The 26,892-nt window shown below is 42.4% G+C and overlaps 1 protein-coding gene and 2 long non-coding RNA genes across 10 annotated transcripts in view; 1 reads left to right on the top strand and 2 right to left on the bottom strand.

Annotated features, from left to right (window-relative positions):
* LOC143268647 (uncharacterized) overlaps positions 1 to 26,892 on the bottom strand; it is a 63,524-nt gene that overhangs the window by 33,871 nt on the left and 2,761 nt on the right. Inside the window, exon 2 of the long non-coding RNA XR_013044701.1 lies at positions 13,359 to 13,537. This is a non-coding gene — a long non-coding RNA (uncharacterized LOC143268647). The remainder of the gene's footprint in view (positions 1 to 13,358; positions 13,538 to 26,892) is intronic.
* C1qtnf3 (C1q and TNF related 3) lies at positions 1,033 to 24,620 on the top strand. 2 transcript variants are annotated; one of them, XM_042261412.2, is made up of 6 exons: positions 1,033 to 1,471; positions 6,761 to 6,872; positions 8,667 to 8,821; positions 13,417 to 13,546; positions 18,967 to 19,066; positions 23,292 to 24,620. In XM_042261412.2, exons 1-6 carry the CDS (start codon positions 1,169 to 1,171, stop codon positions 23,449 to 23,451), a joined length of 960 nt encoding a protein of 319 aa, XP_042117346.1. In that variant the 5' UTR covers positions 1,033 to 1,168; the 3' UTR covers positions 23,452 to 24,620. The 2 variants fall into 2 exon arrangements, with proteins under 2 accessions (XP_042117346.1, XP_042117347.1); XM_042261413.2 differs by having other exon boundaries at positions 1,040 to 1,252; positions 23,292 to 24,615.
* Positions 18,408 to 23,311, bottom strand: LOC121822719 (uncharacterized). 7 transcript variants are annotated; one of them, XR_006063900.2, is made up of 5 exons: positions 22,498 to 22,881; positions 21,204 to 21,314; positions 20,084 to 20,260; positions 19,733 to 19,922; positions 18,408 to 19,202 (listed from the first exon to the last, which is right to left on the bottom strand). It is a non-coding gene; the product is annotated as an uncharacterized LOC121822719 (long non-coding RNA). The 7 variants fall into 7 exon arrangements; XR_006063901.2 differs by lacking the exon at positions 21,204 to 21,314 and adding an exon at positions 21,380 to 21,462 and having other exon boundaries at positions 22,498 to 22,879; XR_013044699.1 differs by having other exon boundaries at positions 20,084 to 21,462; positions 22,498 to 23,311.

Below are 26,892 nucleotides of genomic sequence, written 5' to 3'. Positions count from 1 at the left end.
ATAGATGGAATGATTGTAAATAAAAGCAATTTTTAGCTGGGCGGTGATGTGCGCCTTTCATCCCAGTGCTTGGGAGGCAGAGGCAGGCAGATCTCAGTGATTCAAGGCCAGCCTGGTCCACACAGCAAGTTCCAGCACAGCCAGAGCTGCTACACAGAGAATTCCTGTTTCAAAGGGGGGGGGCAGTTTTTAACGGCAACACTATCAATTCTCTAAATTTAGTATCACAAAAGGGGTTAGGAGTGTTCATTTGTTCTTTGGTTTAATCAAGACAAGCACAGGAACTTTAAGGAATGGTAATTCTCTCGATTTTGAACTCTTAGAATAGTATATTTGGTTGGGTGTTTTCCACCCTTCCTTGGTATTAGCTCAGCAACATTCCCGCAGGTAGAGAGCAGCCTGAGAAGAATGTCTTTTAACGAGAGGTAGGTTGTATTTCCACCTAGCAAGAACGCAGATCGTCTGGTGTTCAGCAGTGGCTTTTAGAGACGCAAAGGAGAAGAAAATAAAGTTTCGCATGGGGAAACATCTCAGCCAAACTCAGCCTCAACCCTGGTCAGTCTTTCTCAGTCAACCGACGCCAGCTCCTGCTGGTACCTGGGAGGGAGAATGCGCTGCTTGCCGTGGCCGAAAGAGGGAAAGAGCAATCTGTTCTGTTCAGAGTGAGACCTCCCTCCGTTGACCTGAACGGGTCCCTGCTGTAATTGCAGGAACTGATACAGTTGAGCTGGATTCCCTGGCAAGCTCAAGGGTAGGTTTTTCCAAAAGTCATTTTAGACCACAAATGCACAGCCTTTCCATGTCTAATCATGAAAGCGAACCACTAGATACACAGTCTCTGTCTCCAGCTGGTTGTGTACATTTTCTTCACTCTCACACAAAAAAGCATGCCAAGGTGTGACATTTATGAACCCCACCAACTGGACGCCTAGCACACAAACTGTCTTGCCTGTGGTGCAGGAATGTGATGAATGGGGGCTGTCCTGTCTGGGAGGAGGGCTGCTGTCACTCTGGCATGACTGTAGCCTTATTTATTACACACCCGAAGTATAAAACCACCCAGCCGGCTGCAGCTCTCATCTCCAGACCTGGCATTTGCCTGAGGCGACCACGGCACCTACAGCCCCCATCGGCTTCCCAGGGAGACGCTGCGGCTCTGTTGTGAGCCATGCTCAGGAGGCAGCTCGTCTGGTGGCACCTGCTGGCTCTGCTTCTCCTCCCATTTTGCCTGTGTCAAGATGAATACATGGAGGTGAGCGGAAGAGCTAAGAACGCGGTGGCCCGGATAGTGCAGAGCCACCAGCAGACTGGCCGTAGCGGCTCCAGGAGGGAGAAAGTGAGAGAGCGGAGCCACCCTAAAACTGGGACTGTGGATAATAACACTTCTACAGACCTAAAACCCCTGAGACCAGATGAGCTTCCACACCCTGAGGTAGAGGACCTAGCCCAGATCAACCCATTCTGGGGCCAGGTACTCGGAATTCTCTTCTAAGGATTTCTTTGCAAACTTAAATGACTGATGTTGCTGTTGCTTTAACTATGATTCTTAAGATCAGCGCTCGTGAGCATTTGCTGCTATCTGTGGGGGTCTCTGGGGTTGTTCTGGGAGCCAACAGGGACTCCTAGTTGCTGGCACGATGTGCTGGGACAGAGTGGCACTGCCCCATCAGAATGGGGAGCAGGAGGAGTCAGCTTCCTTTTGTGTTGGGATTTTATTACTATAGTTACTTTGATTGCTCTGTTGATGCAGAAAGAAAGGCTGACCCATGTGGATAGATGCATTGCTGTAGATAATTATTTGCTGATGCCAAGAGAACTGGACTCTTTTTAATCCTCCCCAGCAGGGAGAAGCTGCCCTTTGCCTCTGCCAAAGATCAGTTAAGCCTGTTTTTACTTGGATTTGTGAACTTTCTGCAACATTTCCCTCTAGTTTTGTTTGTTTTGTAGCAATTTAGGTTGCCAAGCCTTCTTGTTTAGACATTTTTTTTCCCTTAACAGATTAACTCATTAAAAGGAAAGGAAACAAAAAAAGATTACATATTTAAATTACAAGCTATTGAATAACTCAGTCTCCTAATGACTGAACTCGATCTATTTGGTGGGGCAAAAGTTCAGCATTGGAGGACATTTCTTTAGGTCTTTTAGGTAACATAGGAATGAGTAAGGGTTTTTGGCATAGTTAACTGCACATCAGCAAACGTCAGTTTAATCAAAAGCAGCAAGAGCAGGAAGAAACTTATTTGTACTTAGAGCCCAAGCATGACAAATGCTAAAGTTATATGGAGAGGAGAGAAGGGTCCTTTGGACTCCATGATCTTTGAAGCAGTGCATATCACCACAAGAACCGTAGACTGGAGGCTTTGTAGTGTCCCTGGAGCTTCTTTTCACATGGCTGATATCTAACCACCACCCCACCCCACCCCACCCCCCACATACAAAGTCTTGGTTGATTTTCTGGTTCTGTGGTCAGACTGGGATCCCACACAGACTCAGCAGCAGAACTGGAAGAAGCCTGAGACACGTAACTGGACCACACAGTGCAGTTTCCAAGTCGCTCTGTGGGGCTTTGTCAGGGGTGTGTGCAAAAAGAACGCCTCTCTCAGAGACTGTCTTCTGTCTAAAGATGCTTGCTTGCTTCAGTGATCTTCATCTAACTTTTTAATGATCTTCATCCTCATTTAATTTGTGTCCAGTCCATCTTGATGGATGGCGTCTTTCCTAGGGGTCCAGTGGGGTACTACAGGCTGTCTTGGATTATTTCCTGGCGACCAACACCAACCAGGCCACTGAAATCCCAATATAGTTTTGCTTTACTCCACATCCTAGTCTTCTAGCCCTGGATTCCTGAAGCATCTTCAGATAGAGACCCACGTGGAGCTACCCAGGAGATTCAGAGCCAGGAACATCCTGGAAGCTTTCTGTACCATATTCCTCTACAAGTGGGACCGACGCACAGACCGAATTTGGGGTCACTCGAAGTTCTTCCTTCTCTCCTTGCTCTCCCCATCCTCTTCTTTATGCTAATTATCGTTTCCCCATCAATCAGCTCCTCCCCAAGCACTTCCCCCACTTTGACTTTCTCAAGCTGTAGGATGGAGACTGGGACCATAAACACACCCAGGCCTCTACCACCAAGCCACTCTGAAGTGCTCTATTAGAAACAAAATCTTGTCTGGGTTTATTTGTTCATTCATTCATTTTTCAACATTTTTATTTGTTTTTAATTTTTTTAATTAAGTTTTAAAATTAGCATACAAAGCAACAGCTTTCATTATGACAATCATTGAACTTCACTCATATCCCACCAGTCTTTTTCGTTAAATTATTAACTAAGTTTGATCAAATTCTGTGTGGTAAACAAGGTCAATATACAAAGAAAACTTGTGGAAAAAAGAATAGTGTTGGCTCCTGGGCCTTAAAAAGAAAGTAAAGAGAAGAGATTTTTTTTTTAAAAAAAAAAAAGATGGCTGTGCATATCAGAGGTTTAAAGAGTACTAGACAAAAACCTGCACCACACTGAGGACTGATGGAGCCCAGGAGCAGCTGGGTGTGGCTGGGCCCTGTGCTCTTTGAGGAGACTGCAGATGATCTGAGTGTCTGCCAAGGGAGGACCCTCAACTAGTGAAGGAGTCTAGACTACACTTTGCTCCTGAAAGTTCTGTCTGTGGTAGCAGGGCAGTGATGTAATAAGATCTGTGCACCAGGTAGGGAGCTGGCTATGGAGTCCGTGGTGGATTGGAGCTGGAAGAGTCTGCACATCTACATTCTCTTTTTCTGGCACTTTCTTCACTAAAGCCTCACTCTTTTTCCTTTTCCCCTTCTCCCCATCCTACCATCTTGTTTCTCTAAGGAAAGAATTGTGGGTTCTTTTTCTCCAGTCATTAATAGTAGAACTCAGTTCTGCCAAATGAATGGAGATTGTCTTGCAGACACCCCTCTTTTTTCAGCTGCTCAATTGCATGCTTCCAGTGTATCACTACCCAATTTGGGAAGGAAGATGACAAACTTAAGAGGCTGTGAATAGTGACCTCCCATATTCTTCCTTAGTGAGAATAAAACATCTAAATCATATCCTGTCCAACTTCGGAGTCCACCAAAAGCCTCAAGAGAGGGCTGGAGAAATGACTCAGTCAGTCCGCTATGCAAGCATTGGGCCTGAGTTGATTCCCAGCACTCACCTAAAGAGCCAGGAGTGGCTGTAAACCTGTAACCCAGTGCTAGGGTGGGAGGGGGGGTCTGCCGAGACTGGCAGATCCCTGAAGTTCACTGACTAGCCTGCCTAGCTAACCCAGGGAGCTTCAGATTCAGTGGTTCTGTCTTGTAAAATACTGGCGGAGGAAGAATACTAACAGTGATCTCTGCCCACCCCCCATACATGCACACTCATGAGCACACACACCTGCACTAACAAATATACACGACGTATTCCCTCTCTCTCTCTCTCTCCCTCCCTCCCCTTTCCCCTCCCTCCCTACTTGCTCTACTATCTTTGTTTCTTTGAACTAGACCTTGAAAGACAAGGCCAGAGGGATGAACACGTGATAAAACATCATAGGAGGGTTCCTGGGAGGCACCCAACTAGGAGAACCAGGAGTCTGTCTGCTGCACTGGTGGCAGCTCTGTGCTCCTGGAGTTACCCCAGATAGCTTGGCCAAGCACCGCTCACACCTGTTAGCTTGGATACTAAGACACACCACTTCCTTGTGTGCAGATACAGACATTTACAAATGGATGTATCAGGGCTATCTCTTGTCTGAGCTGGCTCAGCAGGCAGAGGCGCTTGTTGTCAAGCCCGATGACCTACACTTGGTTCCCAGGACCCACAAGTTTGTCCTCTGACTGCCACATGTGTGTCACATCATGTCCTACACGTACAAGAAAGAAAGAAATGCAATGAAATTGTTTGAAATTTTAAAAAGTTAAAGGTCTTTCAAAATTATTATTGAAAGTTAAACATAATAGTATCTTTGCTTGCATTCTTAGAACTGGAATTCAGGGCCAACTCAGACTGATGTCTGGGAACGGTGACTTTCTAAGGCCACACAGAACCGAGCAGGGACACTGGTTCCAGGGTAGTGATTATTCTAACAGTCCTAGGCATCCCAGTATTTCCATTCTGTTCTTACACAAGGGATCCCCTCCCTCTTCTCTATCCATGAAACCTGTCATTGGCAAAACTCTCGATTCCAGGGGTTTATTTCTGTATTTCACATTAGCAAAGGATATCAGGAGACGATGAACACACTTCTCAGATGTGTGGTAGGTGGAGTTGGCTGTGGTGTTTGATTTCCAAGTGTCTTCATCTCTGACCAAGTGTATTAGTTTATTTTCTTTTTCCTTAGCCAATATGAATGTATACCCGTCTGCGGTTGGGCTTGGGAGACTCAGAACTAAGAATTATTTCCAGGACATATCTCTTGATCCTTCAACACTGGGTTCTGGGCTGTGGCAACAGAAGGCTTGGACCAGGATGGGCTGCTACCTCAATAGTTTTAAGAGAAACTTTAGGGAGAAGGAAGGACAGTGATGAAGCCTATAAGACCAACCGATAAAAGTAAGGTGTAAATGTGTAGTCATGTGAAGCCTTCTTCCGGTTTTCTCCTTGGAGGAGGTCTAGTGGCAGAGAAAACTGGAATGATAAATTCCTCCCTCTTCTTCCTTCCCTGCCTCGTGCCTGTCTTTGTCCTCTGGTCTGTCCACTCCACCCCCTCCTTTTCTTTTCACAATGAAGCCCTTAGCAACAATGTGCTGTTTTCAAAACTGTTGAACATAACTGGGATCTAGGAAAGTTTCCACAAGTATTTTGCATGACACAATGAGAAGGCCAGTTGCCAGTGCAGATGAGGATCCAGATCTCCCAAGTTGCAAATCTCCCACCAGCTAGTTCACTAGGTCTTCAGGACCTTCACAGTAAGAATACGCTTTAGAATTTTATCTTTGCACAAATAAGAATTCTATTGGAAGTCACAGGTGAGCATATGTAGAACACATTTGTGCTCATTAAATATTAGTTCGCACAGTAAGATAATCACTTTAAGTTTAGAAGAGGAATGTGTGAAATGTTAAATACTTATCATGAAGTTAAAGTTGCTCAAGGTGTAAATAATAAACATCAATCGGATGAATGCAGTTAACAGCAGTGTGCTGAATTCTTGAAAATTGCCAAGAGAGCAGAGTTTGAATGTATTCATCACAGGAAATCAAGTGAGGCAATGTATACATTAACTAGCTGTTCCACAAGGGTGTACAGGCATATCTCAAAACAGCTGTTGTTTATGATAACTATATTTCTACTTTTCAATTTGAAAATAAATAAGGAAATGTACAGACTAAAGAATGCTTTGTTTCCTCAGTGATTTGTGTGCTTTAGAGGTTTGGGAAGGTGGGGTTACAGGGATCCTAAGACCTTTAAGCCATCATCAGGAGTGTGGTATTTAGTAACTATGTTGGAAGTTGTTGGTGGTTAGCTTTGAGGGTTACTGTAGTCTAACTGTACCTGAGACTTCTGGGTATTGGGAGAGAAGAGGCTTCTGGGTTCTTTTCTGAGGGAGAGTCTGCTTTTGCTGTCATAGGCTTGTCCAAGACCATCCCTGTTGTCTGCACAGGCCTGCCCTCATGCCACCCCAAGGCACACATTTTCTGATGTGACTGAGTTGCGTGAAGGTAAACTTCTCTAAGGGTGAAGGCCAGAGGAAGCTAAAAAGTTCTTAAGTGCTCCCAAATATCATTACCTAAAGTTTCTTTTTCCATCCTTTTTAAGTCTCCACAAACCGGAGGACTGCCCCCAGACTGCAGCAAGTGTTGTCACGGAGATTATGGATTCCGTGGTTACCAGGGACCCCCTGGACCACCAGGCCCTCCTGGCATTCCAGGTAAGGACACACACTTTGCACTGCAATTTCAGTAACAGACTGAATTAAAGGAGGCAGGCAGAAAGGAAAGTTTGCTGGGTTTCGCTCTGCCATCCACTGAGGACCATAACTTTCTGTGTCATTTTAGGCTTAGGCTTTTTTTTTTTTTTTTAATTTCACCAATTTTTGTTGTTTCTAGTTGATTTCCATGCCTCCCTTGAACTCATGAATACATTTTGGGCTCTAACAACACACAGCAGCAAAGTGAATGTTCTGGAGCTCATCAGATTCCTCTAGACCAGTGGTTCTCAACCTCCTCAATACTGTGACCCTTTAGCACAGTCCCTCATGCTACAAGGACAATCAACCATAAAATTTCATTGCTACTTCATAACTATTTTTGCTACCGTTACAAATTGTAATATAAATATCTGATATTTCTGGTGGTCTTAGGCGACCCCTGTGTAGGGTCGTTCAACCCCCAAAGGGGTCATGGCCCACAGGTTGAGAATCACTGCTCTAGATCCATGATCAACCTGTGTTCTATTGTTCCAGCTGCTTAGGTTCAGGGTCACTCTGTTAGAGTGTTACTATAAGGAACTGGGTGGGCAAAGGGCAGGCCTTTCTGCTTGTCCCCACCCCTGAGGAGTTCCTTCTACAAGAAGTCTACTTGTGTTCCCAGATTTTCCCCCATTGATATTAATAATTATCAAAACTGAATTAACTCTTTTGTACCACTCATATGAAACCAAATTATAATGAAAACAACAAACAACAAACAAACAAAAACAACCCCAAACCCTAGCCTATATTTAAACCTATGTCATTGACTATCAAAGGCATCCATTCACAGGGCGAATGATGTGAAACAAAGGATCTCTAGTGACCTCCTCTGAGGTTATAGGGCACACTGGCTTTGGTTCAGTAGTCCCCATTAGAAAGTACCTTTGTAACAGAACACTTTAATCTAATAGTCAAAGCTCATTGGTCTGAGAGCATTGCAAGCCTGATTTAGTGCCCTGTCAAAGATAACATACAGGTATAATGCAAACGAGCCTGAAGTTAGCAAATACGAGAATAAGAAACAGGTGCAGAACTGGTCTCAACAGAGGAGTGAACCTTGGAATTTACTGCTTGACTCTTGATTTGAAAACTTATTATGTTGCTTTATGAGTTTTTCTCCCAATTATAAAATGGCTTTGGTATCAGATTTGAAGGAGATGGAAAAACATATAGAGCAACACAAAATCACCCCTGTTTCATCCAATCAGAAAAAAACTATAAATAACTGTAGATAATAACTAGAATTAGTTTTTTATTCCCTATGGATATACTATATAAATATATAATGATTCAAACTGAAATCGTGCTATGCCATCCCTATTTATTTACAACCTTAACTAAAAAAATCACTGATGTTTACTGTAACATTGATCATTTAAAATATTTTAATGAATACATAATGTAATAAAATGTACCATTGATAAAATCTAGCCATTCGAGCATTGCTGGGTAATTTGTCTGTTAGTCTCCTCTGCTTTTAATAATAAAGTGATGGTGTGTCTTCTGCACAGTCTTTCATTCAGTCCTCGCTTTACAGAAAAGCATGCTCTGGGGTCTTGGCATCTCTTTCAGAGCCCAGTAAATGAGAGCTCATGTGATGATGCCCTTTAAAGTGCTGTGGTCAGGGTTGCTTTAATGTTCTCCTTTTACAACTGAGTTTGGCTATTTTTGAAGGAAGGAGCTGTGTCTGTCTAAAAATACACTGTGGCAGGAGTGAATCACTCTTCTCATATGATTTCTGATTTTTTAAAGGAAACCATGGAAACAATGGAAATAACGGAGCCACTGGCCATGAAGGGGCCAAAGGTGAGAAAGGAGACAAAGGAGACCTGGGGCCTCGAGGGGAGCGGGGGCAGCATGGCCCCAAAGGAGAGAAGGGCTACCCAGGCGTGCCGCCAGAGCTGCAGGTAAACCACCCTCTGCACATCGCCGCCGGGGCACTTCTAACGCTGCCTGGACCTAGGGACCAGGGGCCAAAAGGCTCCAGTAAACTAGCCTTCACTCGTCTTGAAATCTCCGTTTCACGTTGCTCACTGACATGGCAGGACGTCTGCATCACCAACATCTCAAACCCAGCTTTGAGAACATTCTTAGGAAAGGGTATTTATCAAGTGTGAAACCCGACTCTCTCATGGGACCAAACAGCCATAAATATGAGGGTTTTAACCAAGTTGCACCGAAACATTTAAACATATAAACGGAAGGGCTAAGCATCTACTTATATTTTATTTGCTAATTTGTCACATTATGTAGTGAAATTTCATCTATGTATATTAACATTGTTTTTCTTAAATCAGATTGTATATTTCAATTTTTTAATAATTTATTTATTTCATGTGTTTTGCCTGTGTGTACATCTGTGTGAGGGTGTTGGGTCCCCTGGAACTGGAGTTACAGACAGTTGTGAGCTGCCATGTGGGGGCTAGGAATTGAACCTGGGTCCTCTGGAAGAGCAGTCAGTGCTCTTAACCACTGAGCCCTCTGTCCAGCTCCATATAGTTCAATTTTTATTTAAACTTTTCACAACAGAGTCTTCTTTTCACTAGAGACGATTCATTTTTTTGAGTTATTCAATTAGCTAGATCAGATTATCAAGTTTTAAAATCCATTTATATGGCCATAACTCATTTACAGTTGGATGCATTCTTTGTTTCTTTTTAAACTCATATTTATAAGTTTTCTTGCAACATCTAAAATTTGTAAATATTGAGGTTAGGTCACTCAGAAAAATTATTAAGTCTAGCTTAGTTTTTTTGTTAATATTTAAAAATGGATTCTCCTAGAGGACATCTATATTCACAGAGTAAACTAGGTTTTTTTTGTTGTAGTAAAGGTTGTGTCTGGTTAATGTATCTTCCTTAAACAGCAATTTGTGGTTAAAATTAAGTATTGGGGAGAAAATTCTGTAAACAGGAGAGGTGTTTTGAGAACTGGTATACAAAGTCATTCTTGTTTGAAAGATTAGAGGAAACTGCTATTCATTTTGGCAGATATCATGATGTTTACTCTTGGGTACATTGCATCATTCTCCTGGGATCCTGTTTTTTAAGTGTAAAATAAGGTGTCCTGTGTGCTATTAGAACTGATTTCTGTGCGGTTTGGAGGTAACTTGTAATGAATGCTGTTGAATAATTTCAGCATGATGGGATTTGTGTGCCAATATAAATTAACAAGTGGGGTGGGAGGCCATCTAGCTAAGCTAAGGCATTTTCTACGACAGCCTAGAGATATATGGAAACCAGCAACACAGAACATATACATGCTCTTTTCATAGAACAGGCAGTTTATTAAATCATTAAATTCTGTCTGTTGATCGTTTTACATGACAAATACTATCATTTGGGATGATGCTTTCACATGGTTCATGGAAGACTTCAGAAATTTCTGAAAACAACTGGTCAAAATGCAGAGAACAACTGAGAGTTAGGTGGCCAGCCCCAGCTGATACATCTACAACACAACCCACCCAGCGAAGGCTCAGGGACCATCGCAGCAGAGGAGACAGAAGGCCACAGTTAGAGCTGGAGGACCAGGAAGAGCTGTGAGGTTGACTCCTTAACAGTGACAGGCATGAGGCACTCAGGAAATTTCAACCATATGGCTGTCTGAACAGTGACAACACCAACAGACACGCTAACATGGATAAGAGGAAGGAATCTCTTAGGCCCCACTTCTAAACAAAGAGCTACGGGCAATTAACCACTGAGAGAGGGAGATGTAGTTTTCTTCAGGATGAGTTAATTGGTTATCCAATACCAAGTGCTCAGTCCTGAAAACTTATATGTCTGTGTGTGTCTCTGTCTGTGTGTGTATGAGCGCTTGTTTATATATATACATATATGTATATATATACTTATATATGTGTTTATATTTATATACGAATATATATGCAACACTAAATGGACTCAGCAGGTCATATTTATGTATTTGTGCATTTATATAAGTAACAATACTAATTTTTTAAAAAGAGGCCACAAGCCAGGCTTGGGGGGTGCACGCCTTTAATCCCTGCACTCAGGAGGCAGAGGTAGGCTGATCTCTGTGAATTCAAAGCCAACTCAGTACAAAGCTGAGTTCCAGCATGGCTAGGGCTGTTACACAGAGAAACCCTGTCTCAAAAAGCAAACAAACAAACAAAAACAACCAAACAATAAAAAAAAGAGGCCATGAATTTTAGAGGGAAGGGGGGAAATGATGAAATCATGTTTTAATTTTAAAATTTGCAAACTAAAAAAGTTCATAAAGGAGAGTTATTAACATCCATTACATGTTAAAGAATTTATTATTCTCATTGCTGCTGTTTATTTTCAAGGGATTGTCAGTGACTTTCAAATCCCCTCCAATAGTGTTACCAAGTGAAACCATTTCTTGATAGACAGAGTTGTTCTAACGCTCTCTTAATTATTCAAATTCTAGTTTTAGAACACTACTAGCAGCAACAATGGCAGTAGCCATAAAGGAGCAATAATGATGCCTCATTCTCAACTTAAGGGACCTAGAAATTTGAGGTTTATATTTAAGCTCAGACTCAATCTCATATCTTAGGACCTGTGGTAGTTTGAATATAATTGGCACCCCACCCATAAGCTCGTAGGGAGTGGCACTATTGGGAGGTGTGGCTTTGTTGGAGTGGGTGTGGCCTTGTTGGAGGTGGTGTGTCACTGTGGGGGTGGGCTCATAAATGCCCAAGCCAAGGTCTGTGCAACAGTCCACTCCCTGTTGCCTTCTGATCAAGATGCAGCCAGCACCTTGTCTGCCATGTTCCCTGCCATGATGACAGTGGACTGAACCTCTGAAACTGCAAGCAAGCCACCCTAATCAAATGTGTTCCTTTATAAGAGTTGCCATGGTCATGGTGACTCTTCATAGCAATAGAAACTTAAGACAGGACCCAAATAGATAGATTATTCCCCAATGTACAGGATCTCACAGTTGGAGCAGGGGACAGGTTTCTAGAGTAATTGTTCTCACTCATTTTTATGGATTGAGCCGAGACTCTCAAGGTTTCCTAAATACAAGGGATTAGTTATAAGTTACAGATGGGGCTGCTCACAGTAACCGATTCTTTGGCTCTCTTGAATTTTCTGGCCCCAATTTACTTGATATTTATTTTATGCAAAATTATGCTTAGAAAATTTGCTTCTCCAAATGTCAAACAGATTTCTGATTTTATTTAACCCCTTTTTCTATATTTTGGTATCAAAAGCCTCTCTTTTGCCTTTTAAAGATGATTCATACAAGACCCTTTCACTGTAAAAATAAATAGGACAGGACAAGTTTTGGGGAGTTGGTTCTCTTTGTCCACCACGTGGGTCCTGGGGATCAAACTCAGGTCATCAGGCCTAACAGCAAGCACCTTTACCTGCTCAGGCACCTTGCTAGCCGCTTATGGATATTCTCGAAGATGCTTTTCTCAGGTTGACTACAGAACAACTCCACTTACATAGATACACTTAACAAAGTCGGATAGGAAGTCACAATAATCTCGTGTCGCCTACTTTTTTGTTTGTAGGCAACTACACAGAGACAGGGTTTCTCTGTGTAGTTTTGGCGCCTGTCACGGATCTTGCTCTGTAGACCAGGCTGGCCTTGAACAGAGAGATCCGCCTACCTCTGCCTCTCTGTAGGCAGTGCTGGGATTAAAGACGTGCGCCACCACCGCCCGCCCAAGTGTTGCCTACTTTTTAATTAATGCATGAAAAGATATTTCCCTAGGGTGAACTGTGGTGGTAATCTAATTGTACTGAAATATTATTTTGATTGTATGTTAATAAATAAAGTTGTCCGGGGGTCAGAGCTATTAGAGCCATAGCAAGAGTGTGGCGGTGGTGGCACACGCCTTTAATCCCATGGATATCTGTGTGTTCAGGGATATAGCCAGCATTGGAGACATATGCCTTTAAGACCAAGGGGGCTGTACATTCAGACAGTGACGAGGCAGTCACGTGTTTGGGTTTACAACCAATGAGAAAATACTTTAAATAGACGAACAGACAGGAAGAAGAAGCCTCATTTGGGAAGCTGGGACACCGCAGGCGGAAGGGTGAGATTTTAGCTCTGAGCTCTGACCTCTCGGCTTTCTCTTTTGCATTGTTTCTGTGTTTCTTATTTAATAAGACGGTTGGTTACATCTATAGTGAACAAAAGTAAGAAGTTCAATTGTCAGTTTCTCTAATCATGTAATATACAGACATGCATCTAATACTACAGCCTGAGAACTTCCTCCAAATTTTTCCCATTTTACTGGATAACAGAATTTAATATTTTAAAAAATATATCTTTTAAGGAGTAGTAGTTTTTGAAATATGTTTAGAACTGTTAATGCAGACTAGTATCTATATGGCATAAAACACATTGAATTATTATAATTTATTTACTTGTTTGTCTATTGTTTGGTATCTATATTCAAGCTTTCCATCACAAATAACATTGGGATAAAATTACCTGTGTAAGAGTGTTTTTCTTTAAGACAGATTTGAACTGACCCCCGCTTTCTCCTTAGATTGCGTTCATGGCTTCTCTAGCAACTCACTTCAGCAATCAGAACAGTGGCATTATCTTCAGCAGTGTGGAGACCAACATCGGAAACTTCTTTGATGTCATGACTGGTAGATTTGGGGCCCCTGTATCAGGTGAGATGTAAACATTAGTGAGTGGAGCCACTGAAGAGAGAAAGGAGGGAGCGGGGAGAGGGAGAAGAAGAGGTAGGGAGATGGAAGGGAAAGGGTGGGGCACAAGAAGAAAGGAAGAAGAAGAAACACAGGAAGGAAAAGGGAGAATGAATGGAAGGCAGAGAGACAGGAAGGGAGGACGGAAGGGGAGGTGGGAAGGCAGATGGATGAGAATAAAGAAGGAAGGGAGGGAGAGAAGAACAGAGAAAAGGAAATGGTCTGATGTCCCTGAGACGGCACAGACAGCACTGATTTTCAAAGTCCCCAGAACATAATTCTCAGTTTGGATGTGTGATAATTGTGTCCCTTGTCACTACCCCAAGGAATACCTGATCTATTTCTAATATTAAAAACTGAGTAAATAATACCATTTTTGAAGTTTATGAAAAATATATTTAATCTTATATAAAAACTAGCATACTCTATATTCTGAATGTAGTTTATTTTTTTAAAAGAAAGACTTGCCATAATGTTTTTAAAATCTTTCCATGTAATGACTTTTTTTATAATTAACATATGAAAATGTACCTAGCCATTTCCTTGTTATTGATCCTTTGGGTTGTTTCCACATTTTGTTATTAAAATAAGTCTGCTATCAGTACTTTTCATATGTCAATTTATAATAGAACACATACAGATATACCTGTAGGCTAATGTACCAGGAATGGAATTACTGAGTCAAAGAGAAAATGCCTTTATGAGTTTGATCAGCTCTGCAAGGTTGTTCTTTGTAAATGTTGTAGACATATATTCCTCTTATCAGGACAGGGAAACACTCATTGACCCATGACGCCATCAGCAAAAGCTTTGAAATATCTGGACAGTTGACCCATTAAAAACAGAATCAAACAAACAAACAAACAAAAAACTCCATTGTTTTAATATTTTTTCTACTTTAAAGTACTTTAAACTTACAGAAGAGTTAGAAAAATATTGCCAAATGTTTGCTCTCACTTTAGTCTGTTTCCTCTAAAGTTTACATTTAGTATAACTAAAATCTGATTACCAAAGTGAGGAAATTCACTGGGCAGAACATTGCCACTGATTGTGAAATTTATTCAGAATTAACTACTGTTGCGGTTTGAATGTGAAATGCCCACCATAGGCTTACATGTTTGAACACTTGGCCCCCACTGGTGACCGTGGCTTGGAAGGTGGTGGAACCTTTAGGAGGTGGATCTTGAAGAAAGAAGAGGGTCACTGGGGACAGGTCCTGAGCTATCATCTGGCTTCACTTACTATGTTTCCTGACTTCAGTGGCAATGCGACATCTGCCTCACGCTCCCGATGCCAAGCTTTCCCAGAAGCAATGGACGCTCTCTCTTCCTAAGTGGCAAGGCAAAGTAAATCCTCCTTAATTAAGTTGCTTCTTTTCAAGTATTAGGTCAAAGCAATGGGAAAAGTAATACCGTAAACTGGTATGGGACAGTGGGGCCCTTGCTGTCCTCAGCCTGACCATGTGGTTCTCAATCACTTGGAGTTTGTTTGCAGGAGGAATGTGGAAGTGTCTGGAACTTCAGACTAGAAAAGCCCTAGAATGTCATGAGCAGACCTTAGTGGAAGAAGTTCCTGGTGGCAGTTTGGAAGGCCAGGATGCTCACAGGAATGTAGACTGCACAGGGGAGTTAAAGGGGTTCTTGTTCCAATATGGCCATCCAGGGAAGTGTTTTCCCAGGCTCAGCCTCCAAGACACATAGAGGTTTCTACAGCAGTGGTGCAAGGCGGACCAGGCTCTATTTTGAGCTGGCAGTAGAAGTTGGCAGCAGCGTTCTCATGGTACTGGTTTTGCAGACAGTAATGCTGGCAGATTCACTGGGTCGTGGAGTCTTTTGCAGTCTGGTACCAAGGCTCCAGAGGGCCTCTGAGGCCATCTGATGTGTGCAAGGTCAGAGCCCCTACAAAGAGGATCTGAGGGGCTGCTTCATGAAGCTGTGCAGTTGCAGTGGAGTCTCGAGAATGTTGGAGATGCTCGGCTTTCAACAAAAGGTGGGGCTTTCCAGCAAGGAAACCTGCAGTCATAGAGTGGATCTGCCCTAAGAGAGAAGCCATATACGCTTGGTACAGGTGGCTGAGAGGAAAGGGTGGGGCAGCCAAAGCCCTTCAGGGCCAGATAATTCTCCCACGGACCTCAGATCCAGACTGGGAGCTGTAGGGTTGGTGTTTGCCCTAGCAGGTTTTACTCCCATGCCTCCCTTTCAGAATGGGAATATTTACTCCGTGTCATTATGTTGGAAGTATGCAATTTGGATTTGACCTGTGCAGAGACCCCACAGTTAAGAGAATACCTTGATTCTCAGAAGAGAATGGTTGACACTGTGATCAGAGTTGGGATTGTTAAGAACAATGGAGATTTTAAAAATTGAAATGAATGCATTTTTGTATTGTGAGACAGCCATGAGCCCGTGGAGGCCTGAGGCAGAATGTGGAGGGTGAACATGAAATGTCCCCTGTAAGGTCATCTTTGAAGACATGTTCCTCAGAGGGTGGCACTGCTTTTGCAAGCCTGTGAAACCTTTAGGAGGTAGAAAGGGGTGGTGGGGGCTGTTGGAAGAAGTAGGTCACTAAGGCCAGGACTTGAGTTGTGAGTCTGGCCCCATGTCCTGTCTGTCCTCTGCTTGCTGGCTGCAGAGGCACTGAGTCACATGTACTGATGATGCCACAATTTCTCTGCCATGATAAACTGCATTCCTCTTAACACGAGGAATAAAAAGGAGCCGGAATTACCCTTTCTTCACTTTGAACTGCTTCTTGTCAGGTATTTGGTCACAACTACTGGGAAAATAATTAATATAACCAGGATTTCCCAATGTCCCAGTTTTTGGTTCCTTCTCTGGTGTGGCTATTTCTACCATGGGTTCTTGAATTCTGCTTTAGAATAGCACCATTTGCTTTATTGGTATATCTACAACTCAGGATGGTGACATATTCCATCTGGTATATGGCAACATGTCTTTTTGGTACTAGTCATCCATTGGATAGTTCTTGCTGTTCTTTCCACTTTTAAGAAGTAGCTGATGACTGAGTGAACTGGCTTCTCCTAGACCAGCTATTTGTAGGAGATTGTTGGGAAAGGACCCAGGCAACCTTGAACGTGTGACATTTCAATGCCTCTTCTTGCTGCCAGGAGACTGATATTTTTCTTTGTATTTCTTCTTCTCTCATACAATACATCCCAAATGCAGGTTCCTCCCTCCACTCCCCCAATCTCCCCCTCCCCACCTCCCCCAGATCCACTGCCCCTCCATTTCCCTTCAGAAAAGAGCAGGTCTCCCAGGGACACCAACAGAACGGGGCATAACAAGGTTCTTCAGCAGGGCTGCTCTGTGTTTTTATACTGTGTGGCCCTGGTTCTTCTGTCTCTCCCCCTCCCCATACTTCCTGAGAAAGACTTCTGAGCCGGCATGGAAGCTCCCTGGCTTTCAGGAACTTGGGTATTGCTGGCAAACCCTGATATCGGTCACTACAGAAACACTTTGCATTCTGTACTTTTTTCTAGCAAACTGTCCCTTTAGGGCTGATCCCAGGACTGTCTTTCAGCACTTGAGAGTGGCCTTTCTCCATTAGGGAGTATATTGTTCCTGGCAGGGTTGAGATCTATTTTCCGCTGCTCCCGAAGCCCTGTCCAGCTCCCTGCTGCTTTGGGCAGCCCCTTTACATACTTGAAGCGTCTTGATTTTCTTCAGTGTCCTAGTGTTGCCTAAGTTCGACAGTTTCCCAGTTTCTGGTTTCCAGTTTTCTTTCGTTGTTTCCCTCCATGGTACAGATAGGGAAAACATATTCCACCGAATATAGTGGCCACGTTAAACTTACACACTTGTTTTTAATGTGTGCTTGGCTTATTCCACCCTGTTTAAGTAAGAAATGGCCTAACGCATGCAACTACAGAGAGAATCCTTTTATCACACTTCAGTCAGTATCACTTTGTGATTTTTCTCTGAGGGCTTTTAGTTTCCTGTAACAATTTTTGCAAACCATGATCTGTGCCACAGATACGTGCCTAGCTATCCTGGATCAATGGTCCCCCTGAGTTCAATGACTTCACAGTTAAATGATTTTTGAGCTCTCTTGGTTGGACACCGTTCTGAGGATAATATTTATGATCTGAATTCTTATACTTCCTGTTTGTTTTGTAACCTCGCCAGTGCTGACCAACTGGTGACCCTCTTTCCCACCTTTGCAGTTACAACACAAAGGTCTGCAAACCAGAGCACAAGCGTGTCTCCTAACGTTTCCTGGAGAGAGCCCCATGCGCATGCGGCCCAGGCTCACTTCTGCAATTCTAATTCTAAGAGTCTCATTATCTACCATCTGCTTTCTTAGTCTGCTCCTTCTAAAGTGTTTCTGCAATCCAGTTTTATTTATAGTATCATCATTTTTAAAGGAAGACTAAGGTATTTTCCTGTCATTTCGATTAAAAATCTATTTTCTGGAGGCACTGAAAATTGTTATGTGTGCATAAAATGAAATCCTATAAAGTGGAAAACACTAGACACATACAAACTATCTCTTGAAATCCTTTAATTTTCATGTCTTTGCTTTTCATCTATGAACTAGTCTCCAGGTATTGGAATGGGCATCACTGATTGCTATCAAATATGCATCCCCGACACGTAACAAAGCATAATTGTTCTTTTGTCACTCAACATCAGAAGGATCTTCATAGCTGATATCTTTATAGAAAAGAAACATGAATGGCCCATTGCTTCTTTAGTTTTTTCTTGTAGATATTTCTGTTTTCTTCTCTTGTATAGCTAGTAGTTCAAAACCTGAAACATGGAAATCAGTAAGAATATACTTTTACTAACAAGGTGTTGTGGCAGGGTTAAAGTTGAATATTTTTATTTAAACATTATTTTACTGATTTACAATGTGTCATATGAGAAATGACCTGAACTGTTTATTTAGAACCACGGGACTTATGCTTTAATATTCTACCACCATGGCTACATTTGGGGAATGTGGTTGTCCATTTTAATTTCATGTTTGACTAGTTTTCTCAATGGTTTTTATAATCTTCCTAAGTATAAATAGGAAACACAATGAGTTAAAGATGATCAAAGCACTGGGTGTGACAGCACACCCCTTTAATCCCAGCACTTGGGAGGCAGAGGCAGGAGAATCTCAGTGAGTTCAAGGCCAGCCTGGTCTATAAAGCAAATTCCAGGACAGCCAGGATGGTTACACAGAGAAACCCTGTCTTGAAAAAATAAAAACAAACAAACAAAAAAAATCAAATCACTTTTAAGGCGAGCAGACGAAAGTATATTCATATGAACAGGCCACAAAATCACACAATACATAGACTCCAACCAAGCCGTGTGTGAAATCATCTGACTTATCTTCAGTGTATGAGTGAATGAGTAAATCCTTGTCCTTCCCAGGTGTGTACTTCTTCACCTTCAGCATGATGAAGCACGAGGATGTGGAGGAAGTGTACGTGTACCTCATGCACAATGGCAACACAGTCTTCAGCATGTACAGGTACGTGACGCCATCAATCACAGGTCTCACGAGTGCTGCCATCACTTGAACAGAGGACGTCCATGGACAGGGAAGACCCTAATGGCAGTTCTGTTCTCCATGCGAATCCCCTAGTTGGTCAGGTTATCACACCTGTCTGGGAAGAACAGTAATGAACTTATCAAGTAGGTAAGAGACCTTGGGCAAATTACCAGCAGCACTCCTCATAATCAGAACTCAGATCCTTTCTGTAACTCATTATTTCCCTTTCTATTTGGCTTCTTCTGCTTCCCTACCCACCCTTCGCCTGAAGCTTGGCACTATCAGCAGTCTTCACAGCCTCCACTGGCCGATGGAGGAAGCTAGAACAGGTCCTTTTCTTTATGCTGTGCATTACTGATACTCAACACCTGCTGGATCTTCTTGGGGTGAAACATTTTAGAAACTGCTACGTCATGCTCTGTTGTTAGCACAGCCAGCCAGCCAGCCAGCACCCCCCTGTAATTAAGCGGATTATAATCTGTCCGTGAAAAACTTTTTGGCTCTTATTTTTTCCCCTGTAATTTTTATCACTTGTCATGATCTCTGTGTTCTTCTAGAGTCTGCCCTCAATAAGAAAGGGAAAGAGACGAGTTAAAACAGGTAACATTGCTTTTAGATATCCAGGACACAGTGGCTCAGACATACCAGAAACTTAAGCAATCCAGGGCAAGGGTTCCATGATGGGGAAGTAGGGTGGCAGGCGGAGTCGAAGGGAGCATTGTAAAGCGGTGGTGGTGGTGGTGGGGTCTTCCTCCTGTCTCGTTTTTGGTTTTATTTTCAGGGCTGCTGGCTGATAAAGCATCGTAGACATCATAAACTGACTTCTAAATTCTCACTGGTCCCGGTCATTTCCAGAGTCGAGAGGAAGAAAGTACAAACTGTGAACATTTTTATTTGGCATTTTATCCAGAGAATTTAATCACTGTTGCCAGCCCTACCTAACCAACCTGAGGGCAGAAAGAAACTAGTCCAGTCCCTGGGCAGGAGGGCACTCACCACTTTTCTCGTCTCTGTGGCCATCACCTGCAAAGACGCTACTTAAGGGAGGGTTGATCGAGAGGACTCAGCCCATCACTGCAGAGACGGCATGAAAGAGTTCCTGGTGGGAGCTGTGTGTGGCAGGGCTCCTCACACCTCAGTGGTCCAGGAACGGGGAAAGCCAAGTAGGAGAATCTGGAGATAACGTGCACTCAGGGGAACACTGTTACAACCTACTTTCTCCAGTAGATCCACCTTCTAAGGATTCCACAACCTCCACAAGCATTCTCCTAGCTCGGACCAAGTGTTCAAACACACGAGCTGGTGGGGGACATTTTCTATCAAATCCTGAACAAGGAGAGAACGGACTCTGGTGGACAGCCAGCTCTCTCCGGGACCCTGGTTTCCAGATATCCACCCAGCTCTTCCTCCTTCCTATAGGACACACTTCTCTCTCCTGGTCTTTGTGGGAGATAGCCTACACCAGTTCAAACCCAGAACTCAGAGATGAATAGTTCTTTTCATAAGTCAACCCTCAGCTGGTTTTCTATTTGGCCTCTGAGTCTATCCTTTGAAGGGTCTTCTTTGTCTCCTTTTCTTCACGGTCATGTGCAAAGAGTAAGTAGTTCTTTCTGTCTGAGGGCTTTCTCATGCTCCACTTTCTCTACTGGTAGAAATCTGAGAACAAAGTCAAATATCCCAGGTCTTTGTAACCCAGGCTGAGTCTTTGGCAATGGCTTCCGTAGACACATAGAAGGCTTTTGCTCTGTTTGCTCACAGTCAGTGACATGTTAGGAATCATATCCAGTACCCTTTCTGGACAATTAGCCTGTTACCCTTGTGACTGTTGTTTTGCCATTTTCTAAACACAGTCATTAATTCCAAGAGACATTTTAAGTAGTAGGTTTGGTTAGAAAGGCAACATTTTCTCTCTATGAGATAAGTAGAGTATGACTCTGAGTGAAAGTTCCTAATGGGAACACATCAGCTCTTACAGTTATAAAAGCACTTTTCTGTTTGTTTGTTTTCAACCTTGTTAGAGTCCTGATTGTCTAGACTCTATTCATCTTTCAAGTATGCCTGTTCTTCTCCACACTCATCTTTTAAAAGAAACATCTAAAATCTGTAGAGTATTTACCTCTCTTGAATCCTTTGTCTTAGGTGGTGTGTGTATACCAGGTCTATGTTACCATGCTTTTTCCAAATATCTTCCAAGCATAACACGGTGTCTTAGTCACTGTTCTATTTGCTGTAAGGAGACATCATGACCAGGGCAACTTATAAAATAAAGCATTTAACTGAGGGCTTGCTTACAGTTTCAGAGGCTAAGTCCTTGAAGATCATGTGGGGGGATGGCAGCAGGCATGGTGCAGGAGCAATAGCTGAGAGCTATCATCCTGATCCACAAATTGGCAGGAAAAAGGGAAGGGAGGAGGGAGAGAGGAAGAGAGGGAGGGGGAGGATATAGGAATATGAGACTGATTGGGTTTGTCATGAGCTTTAGAAACCTCAAAGACCCTCCTCCCCATGACACACCTCTTCCAACAAGGCCACACACATCCTAATTCTTTCTAAATGGAACAGTCCACCAACTGGGGACTAGGTATTCAAATTCATGAACCTAGAGGGGCCATTCTCATTCAAACCATCCCATATCAGTCTTTATCTTTTCAGCTCACAGTATTTATTTACACTTTGCCTCCTGCTTGTAGCAAGAATTGTTAGAAGGTCTTATTAATAGAATCAAACCTGAGGCCAGGTATTGGGGTGAAAGCTGGAAGATCAGAGAAGCAGAACAAGCCACAGCTACCTCACCTTGCCAGTTCCTCAGCTGATCCTGTTTCCTCAGACTGGAAGCCTTTGAGTCCTCACCCAGAATGGATCTCAGCTGACCTGCTGCTCAAAAGCCTAAAAGCTTAAGCAGCCAAATGCTTCTAGTTTCTGGTCCTCATGTCTTATATATCTTTCTGCCTTCTGCCATCACTCCCTGGAATTAAAGGCTCACTTCTTAGGATTAAAGGCATGTGTCACCATGCCTGGCTGTTTCCAATGTGGCCTTGAACTCACAGAAATCCAGAGGGATTTCTGCCTCTGGAATGTTAAGATTAAAGGTGTGTGCTACCACTGCCTATCCTCTATGTTTAATATTGTGGCTGTCCTGTTCTCTGACCCCAGACAAGTTTATTATTGTGCACAATATTTTAGGGAACACAATACCACCACACCTGCTCAGCTGTTATCAAGTATGTTTTCATTTTGGTTGTTGACAATTACCTTCCTTGAATACCAAATTCTAGATTGGCAAGAAGAAAATAAACCATTGTTGTAAACAAATTCTAAATGGTTTTATTAAATAAAAATTATAGAGTCAAATATAGGGGTAAAAGCCTGAGAGAAATCAGAGGAATAGGGAAAGCCACAGCTAACCTTACCTCAACTCTACAGCTTCCAAATGCGAGTTACTTTCTATCTACCCACGCCTATATGCCTTGCTGTTCTGCCATCTGATTTGCTCTCTCTGTCCAGCTACATCACTTCCTCTTCCTGTCCAGTTCTGTCATTTCCTGTTTGTCTGCACAGACCTCCATGGTTAACTAGTGTTGGGATTTAAAGCGTGTGCCACCACACCTGGCTCTGTTTCCAGTGTGGCCTTTAACTCGGAGAGATCCCTGCCTGCCAAGTGATAGGATGAAAGGTGTGTGCTAACATTGCATAACTTTTGTGTTTACTTATAATCCTTGGTTTTTCCTCTGATCTCTAGGCAAGCTTTGTTTATTAGAGCACAAATAAAATATCACCACACACTGTAAAAAAAAAAAAAGACTCTATGTAAAGGTTCAAACATAGTAGAGCTTTCTTTCTTTCTTATCTAACAGTCCAGGGAGATTATTTTGGTAAATAATCTCAGGTGTATGTTCCCAGTCTGCATGGGAGTAAGAAAGCTCTCTTCTACATAGTAATCTTCAAGAATTTTTGAATTTACAGCTATTTACAAATGGCTTTCAAGGTCATTGCAGTAATTGCTGTTGATATTCTAGAGGCAAGAAAGAAGGAGGTTTTATTGGACAGTTCTAGAAGTGGTTCATGCTATTTCCACTTAGATGCCATTTAGAGAACTTAACGCATAACGATGACACCTAAAGCATGGAAGGTGGGAACAGAATATGCTCAGGATCTGGGTTTGCATGGCAAAGACTAAGTAGTGCATCCCTCTCCTTCTTTCCAGCTATGAAACGAAGGGGAAATCAGACACATCCAGCAACCATGCAGTGCTGAAGCTGGCCAAAGGGGATGAAGTCTGGCTGAGAATGGGCAATGGTGCCCTCCACGGGGACCACCAGCGCTTCTCCACCTTCGCAGGCTTCCTGCTCTTTGAAACTAAGTGACAGGAAGGATAGGATAGCTCCACTTTGGGGGAGACCTGTAGCTGAGCTAGGATTGTTAGGATTGGAGGGATGTTGAATTGGGGGTCCTATATGGAGTATTTAACTGTTGTATTGGTCACTCTGCTACTTGTTCAACTGGTACACCCATCATGTTGGATGCTTCAGAGGCTCAGAAGAATAGGCCACAAGGTAACCTTCCCAGATGACCTTGGGAAATACTCAGCATCTTCTTCACTCTTCCCCACATGTCTGAAGGAATTGTCACCCGATGCAGGTTGGAAATAAGTGTTCACCTCAAAGGAGGCATGTGCGAAGAGTTTTGGTGCTCTGTTTCAATGTAATATTAACCAAGTTCTAGTCCACTGTTCTTTACAACATTTCAGAGACTAGCCTGATTATGACAGGGCTGGGCCAAGAATAAGAAGACTCACTAGAACCTCTCTGGAGAAACACTTGTAAAGCTAGACTGGGAAATAGCATTTGGTTAGTGGCTTTGCGTTTTTTTAGTCATAGTAAAATTATTTACAATGCCACAAATAATTGGTTGCTCTTCAAAAACATAAACAAACATGTAAATTAATATTCAATTCTAATGGCTTAGATTTTCAGATATAACATTTTTCTCATAATCCAGAACTGGGCTTATCACATCTGGCTTACCAGAGCTTCTCTTTGCCATTGCATTATTCTGACTATAGTAGAGCTCTTCTGACTCTACACAACCAGCTGAGGTAAGATTAAGCTGATACAGTACAGATGTTATCACATTTTTTAATTTGAGGATTATCCAAAATGTTTATATTTTATATACGGCATGTTATGTTGAGGGACTTGTGAACTTAAGTCTATACAAGCAGACTAATGGATTCAGAATATAAGTGTATTCCATTTAAGGGACACATAATAACACATCTTAAATGTTTTCAATAAAAGTGATGTTATTTTCTTTATTATCATACTTGACTAATGTTCACAAAGCATTTTTAATATGCCATAGTGTTATAGAAGGCGCTAGTTGCTTTTTGCCTAGCTTTCCCCACCCCAGAATCTATCAAAAAAAGGATTAAATTTCTCATCCAAACACTTTCATAGAATGTTCCATAAGTTGGTACTCACAGATAATACTACATATACATACATACACAAATATATGCATGCATGCATACATACATACATACGTGTGTGTGTGTGTGTGTGTGTGTGTGTGTGTGTGTGTGTGTATGTATTATGGCTCAATCCCAAGGCTTTGTACCCATGTGCTCTTCTACTGAGCTACATCTTCAGTACCCGTTTGATTCTTTGAAGAAAGTATCACTGTGATATGTTTACCCTGGTGTTAAATCATATTTAAAATGCACCACTGAGATGCTTATCTGAAAAATATCACATAATCAATTCTCTTTAAAGTAACGAGCCCTTAATTTATTTTCTACAACAATTTAAACTTATGCAAAGGCATTTAAACCACAAACTTCCTTCAAGTTTTCACAACAGCTAGAGGCAATGGAAGTCAAGTAGGGTTATCCTATTGACTAATTCAGTGGCTTCCACGTCCAGTCCAACCTTTGACCAGACCCCTTTTCATCCACAAACTTGTTTAAACTCCTCCTGAATCTGCATCTAATGCTCTTTTAAAGTGACTAGCTATTTGCCATTATTTGCCTTACCAGAAAATATTTTTGTGATTTAGTGTGTGCTTCTACGCCCAGAGCTGTGGGGTCACAAGGTAAAGGTCTACTGTGATCAAATGCCACAAACATTTCCCAAAAGTGCAAAAGGTATTTGACTGTTACATAACAACCAAAGAAATTTCATATCTGAGACTATCCACTACCTACTAAGTGTCTTGGAGGACGATTCTGGCATAGCGTTAGATGAGACTGTAGCTGGAAAAACTGCATAAGCGTACGTGGAAATAAATACCCTCTTGGTGATCACGTTTGCTTTTTAAATGTTCTTAATAAGTACAATTGTCATACAATTACAAATCATTTGTGGTTAATGTAAAGCAAAATATTTCCCTGGTCGTGTGAACAGCCACACAACTGAGAGATGTGCACACTGCAAGGTCACCCATCTCCAGAAGACTCCCCTTCCAGTTACTCCATCCCGCAATCCTTTAAGACATCAGCGGTTAGCGGTTCCCTTTTAAGACCCGGGTATGTCTGAGTGGATGGGTCTTCATCACACACCTGCAATCTTCCTGTGTTCATGCCAACATTCTAACTTTCATCCTAGCAGAGCTGCGCGTGGATTTGGTTGTGGGAGGATGAAATGACCTCATTTGCCAATCAGTCCCAGTGGGTGAAGAGAGGTGGAAGGTCAAAATAATTATCAATGGTTCTACAGTGCTTTGACTCTTATGGCCTAATTACACAGTAGTCACTTATCTGAAGTAATATCTTCTGCAGTTTCAAATACATGCAGTGAACTGAGGTCTGAAGAGACTAAATAGAAAATCTTAGACATTCATAAGATTTTAATTGTATGCCATTCCGAGTTGACTAATGGGATCTCATGCTCTCCTACTCCTTCACTACAAAATATGAACCTTTGCTCGGCATGCCCACACTGTATATGCTGCCAGCCTGTTGGGCAATCAGTGCCTGTCATGATTAGCATATCACATCACAGCACCTGTGTTCAAGTAACACCTATTTTGCTTAACAATGGCAGCAAAGACAAAGGAGTGATACCGGTAATTTGGACATGCCAGAGAGAAGCCATGAAGTACTTCCCGGAAGTGAAAAGGTGAGAGCTTGTCTTTCAAAGGGAAAGAGAAAAGAAAATCATATAGCGAGGCTGCTAAAACTACAGTAACATCTCTGTGGAACTGTGAAGAAGGAAAACATTGGTGCCAATTTTGCTGTTCTGCTTCAAACTGCATGAGTTAAAGCCACAACCATGATAAGTGAGTAAGTACAGTGGAAAAAGCATTGCATTCCTACATTTATTTGTTGTTCGAATCTAAGATGGTCTTATAATAATAATAAAAAAAAATCCCAGAGCCAGATATCAGGGTGCAAGCTGAAAGATCAGAGAAGCAGAGTAGGCCAAAGCAACCACCTATTACCTCACCAACTCGACGAATTCTCAGACTGAAAGCCTCTGAGTCCTCACCTCAAAGGACCTCACCTAAACTGCTTTAGTTCCTGTCTCCTCACACCTTATATACTTTTCTCTGCCCTGCCATCACTTCCTGGGATTAAAGGAGTGTGTGCTTCCCAGTACTGGGATTAAAGGTGTGTGCCACCACTGCCTGGCTCTGTTTCTAGTGTGGCCTTGAACTCACAGAGAACAGAGGATCTCTGCCTCCCAAGTGAGAGGATTAAGGGTGTGTGCCACCACTGTTTGGCCTCTATGTCTAATCTAGTGGCTAGCTCTGTTCGCTGATCCTCAGGCAAGTTTATTAGGCTACACAGTATATCTCCATGTTTATTT

Source organism: Peromyscus maniculatus, chromosome 15, assembly GCF_049852395.1.
Source record: "Peromyscus maniculatus bairdii isolate BWxNUB_F1_BW_parent chromosome 15, HU_Pman_BW_mat_3.1, whole genome shotgun sequence".
NCBI lineage: Eukaryota > Metazoa > Chordata > Mammalia > Rodentia > Cricetidae > Peromyscus > Peromyscus maniculatus.
This window is presented reverse-complemented; position numbering and strand designations above follow the sequence as displayed.

Bases quoted from the DNA above. Each gene is read 5' to 3' on its own strand.
- C1qtnf3 (XM_042261412.2), top strand. From the start codon at position 1,169: ATGCTCAGGAGGCAGCTCGTCTGGTGGCACCTGCTGGCTCTGCTTCTC. The intron at 6,873-8,666 runs GTAAGGACACAC...GATTTTTTAAAG, and splicing joins AGGCCCTCCTGGCATTCCAG to GAAACCATGGAAACAATGGA. The intron at 8,822-13,416 runs GTAAACCACCCT...CTTTCTCCTTAG, and splicing joins GCGTGCCGCCAGAGCTGCAG to ATTGCGTTCATGGCTTCTCT.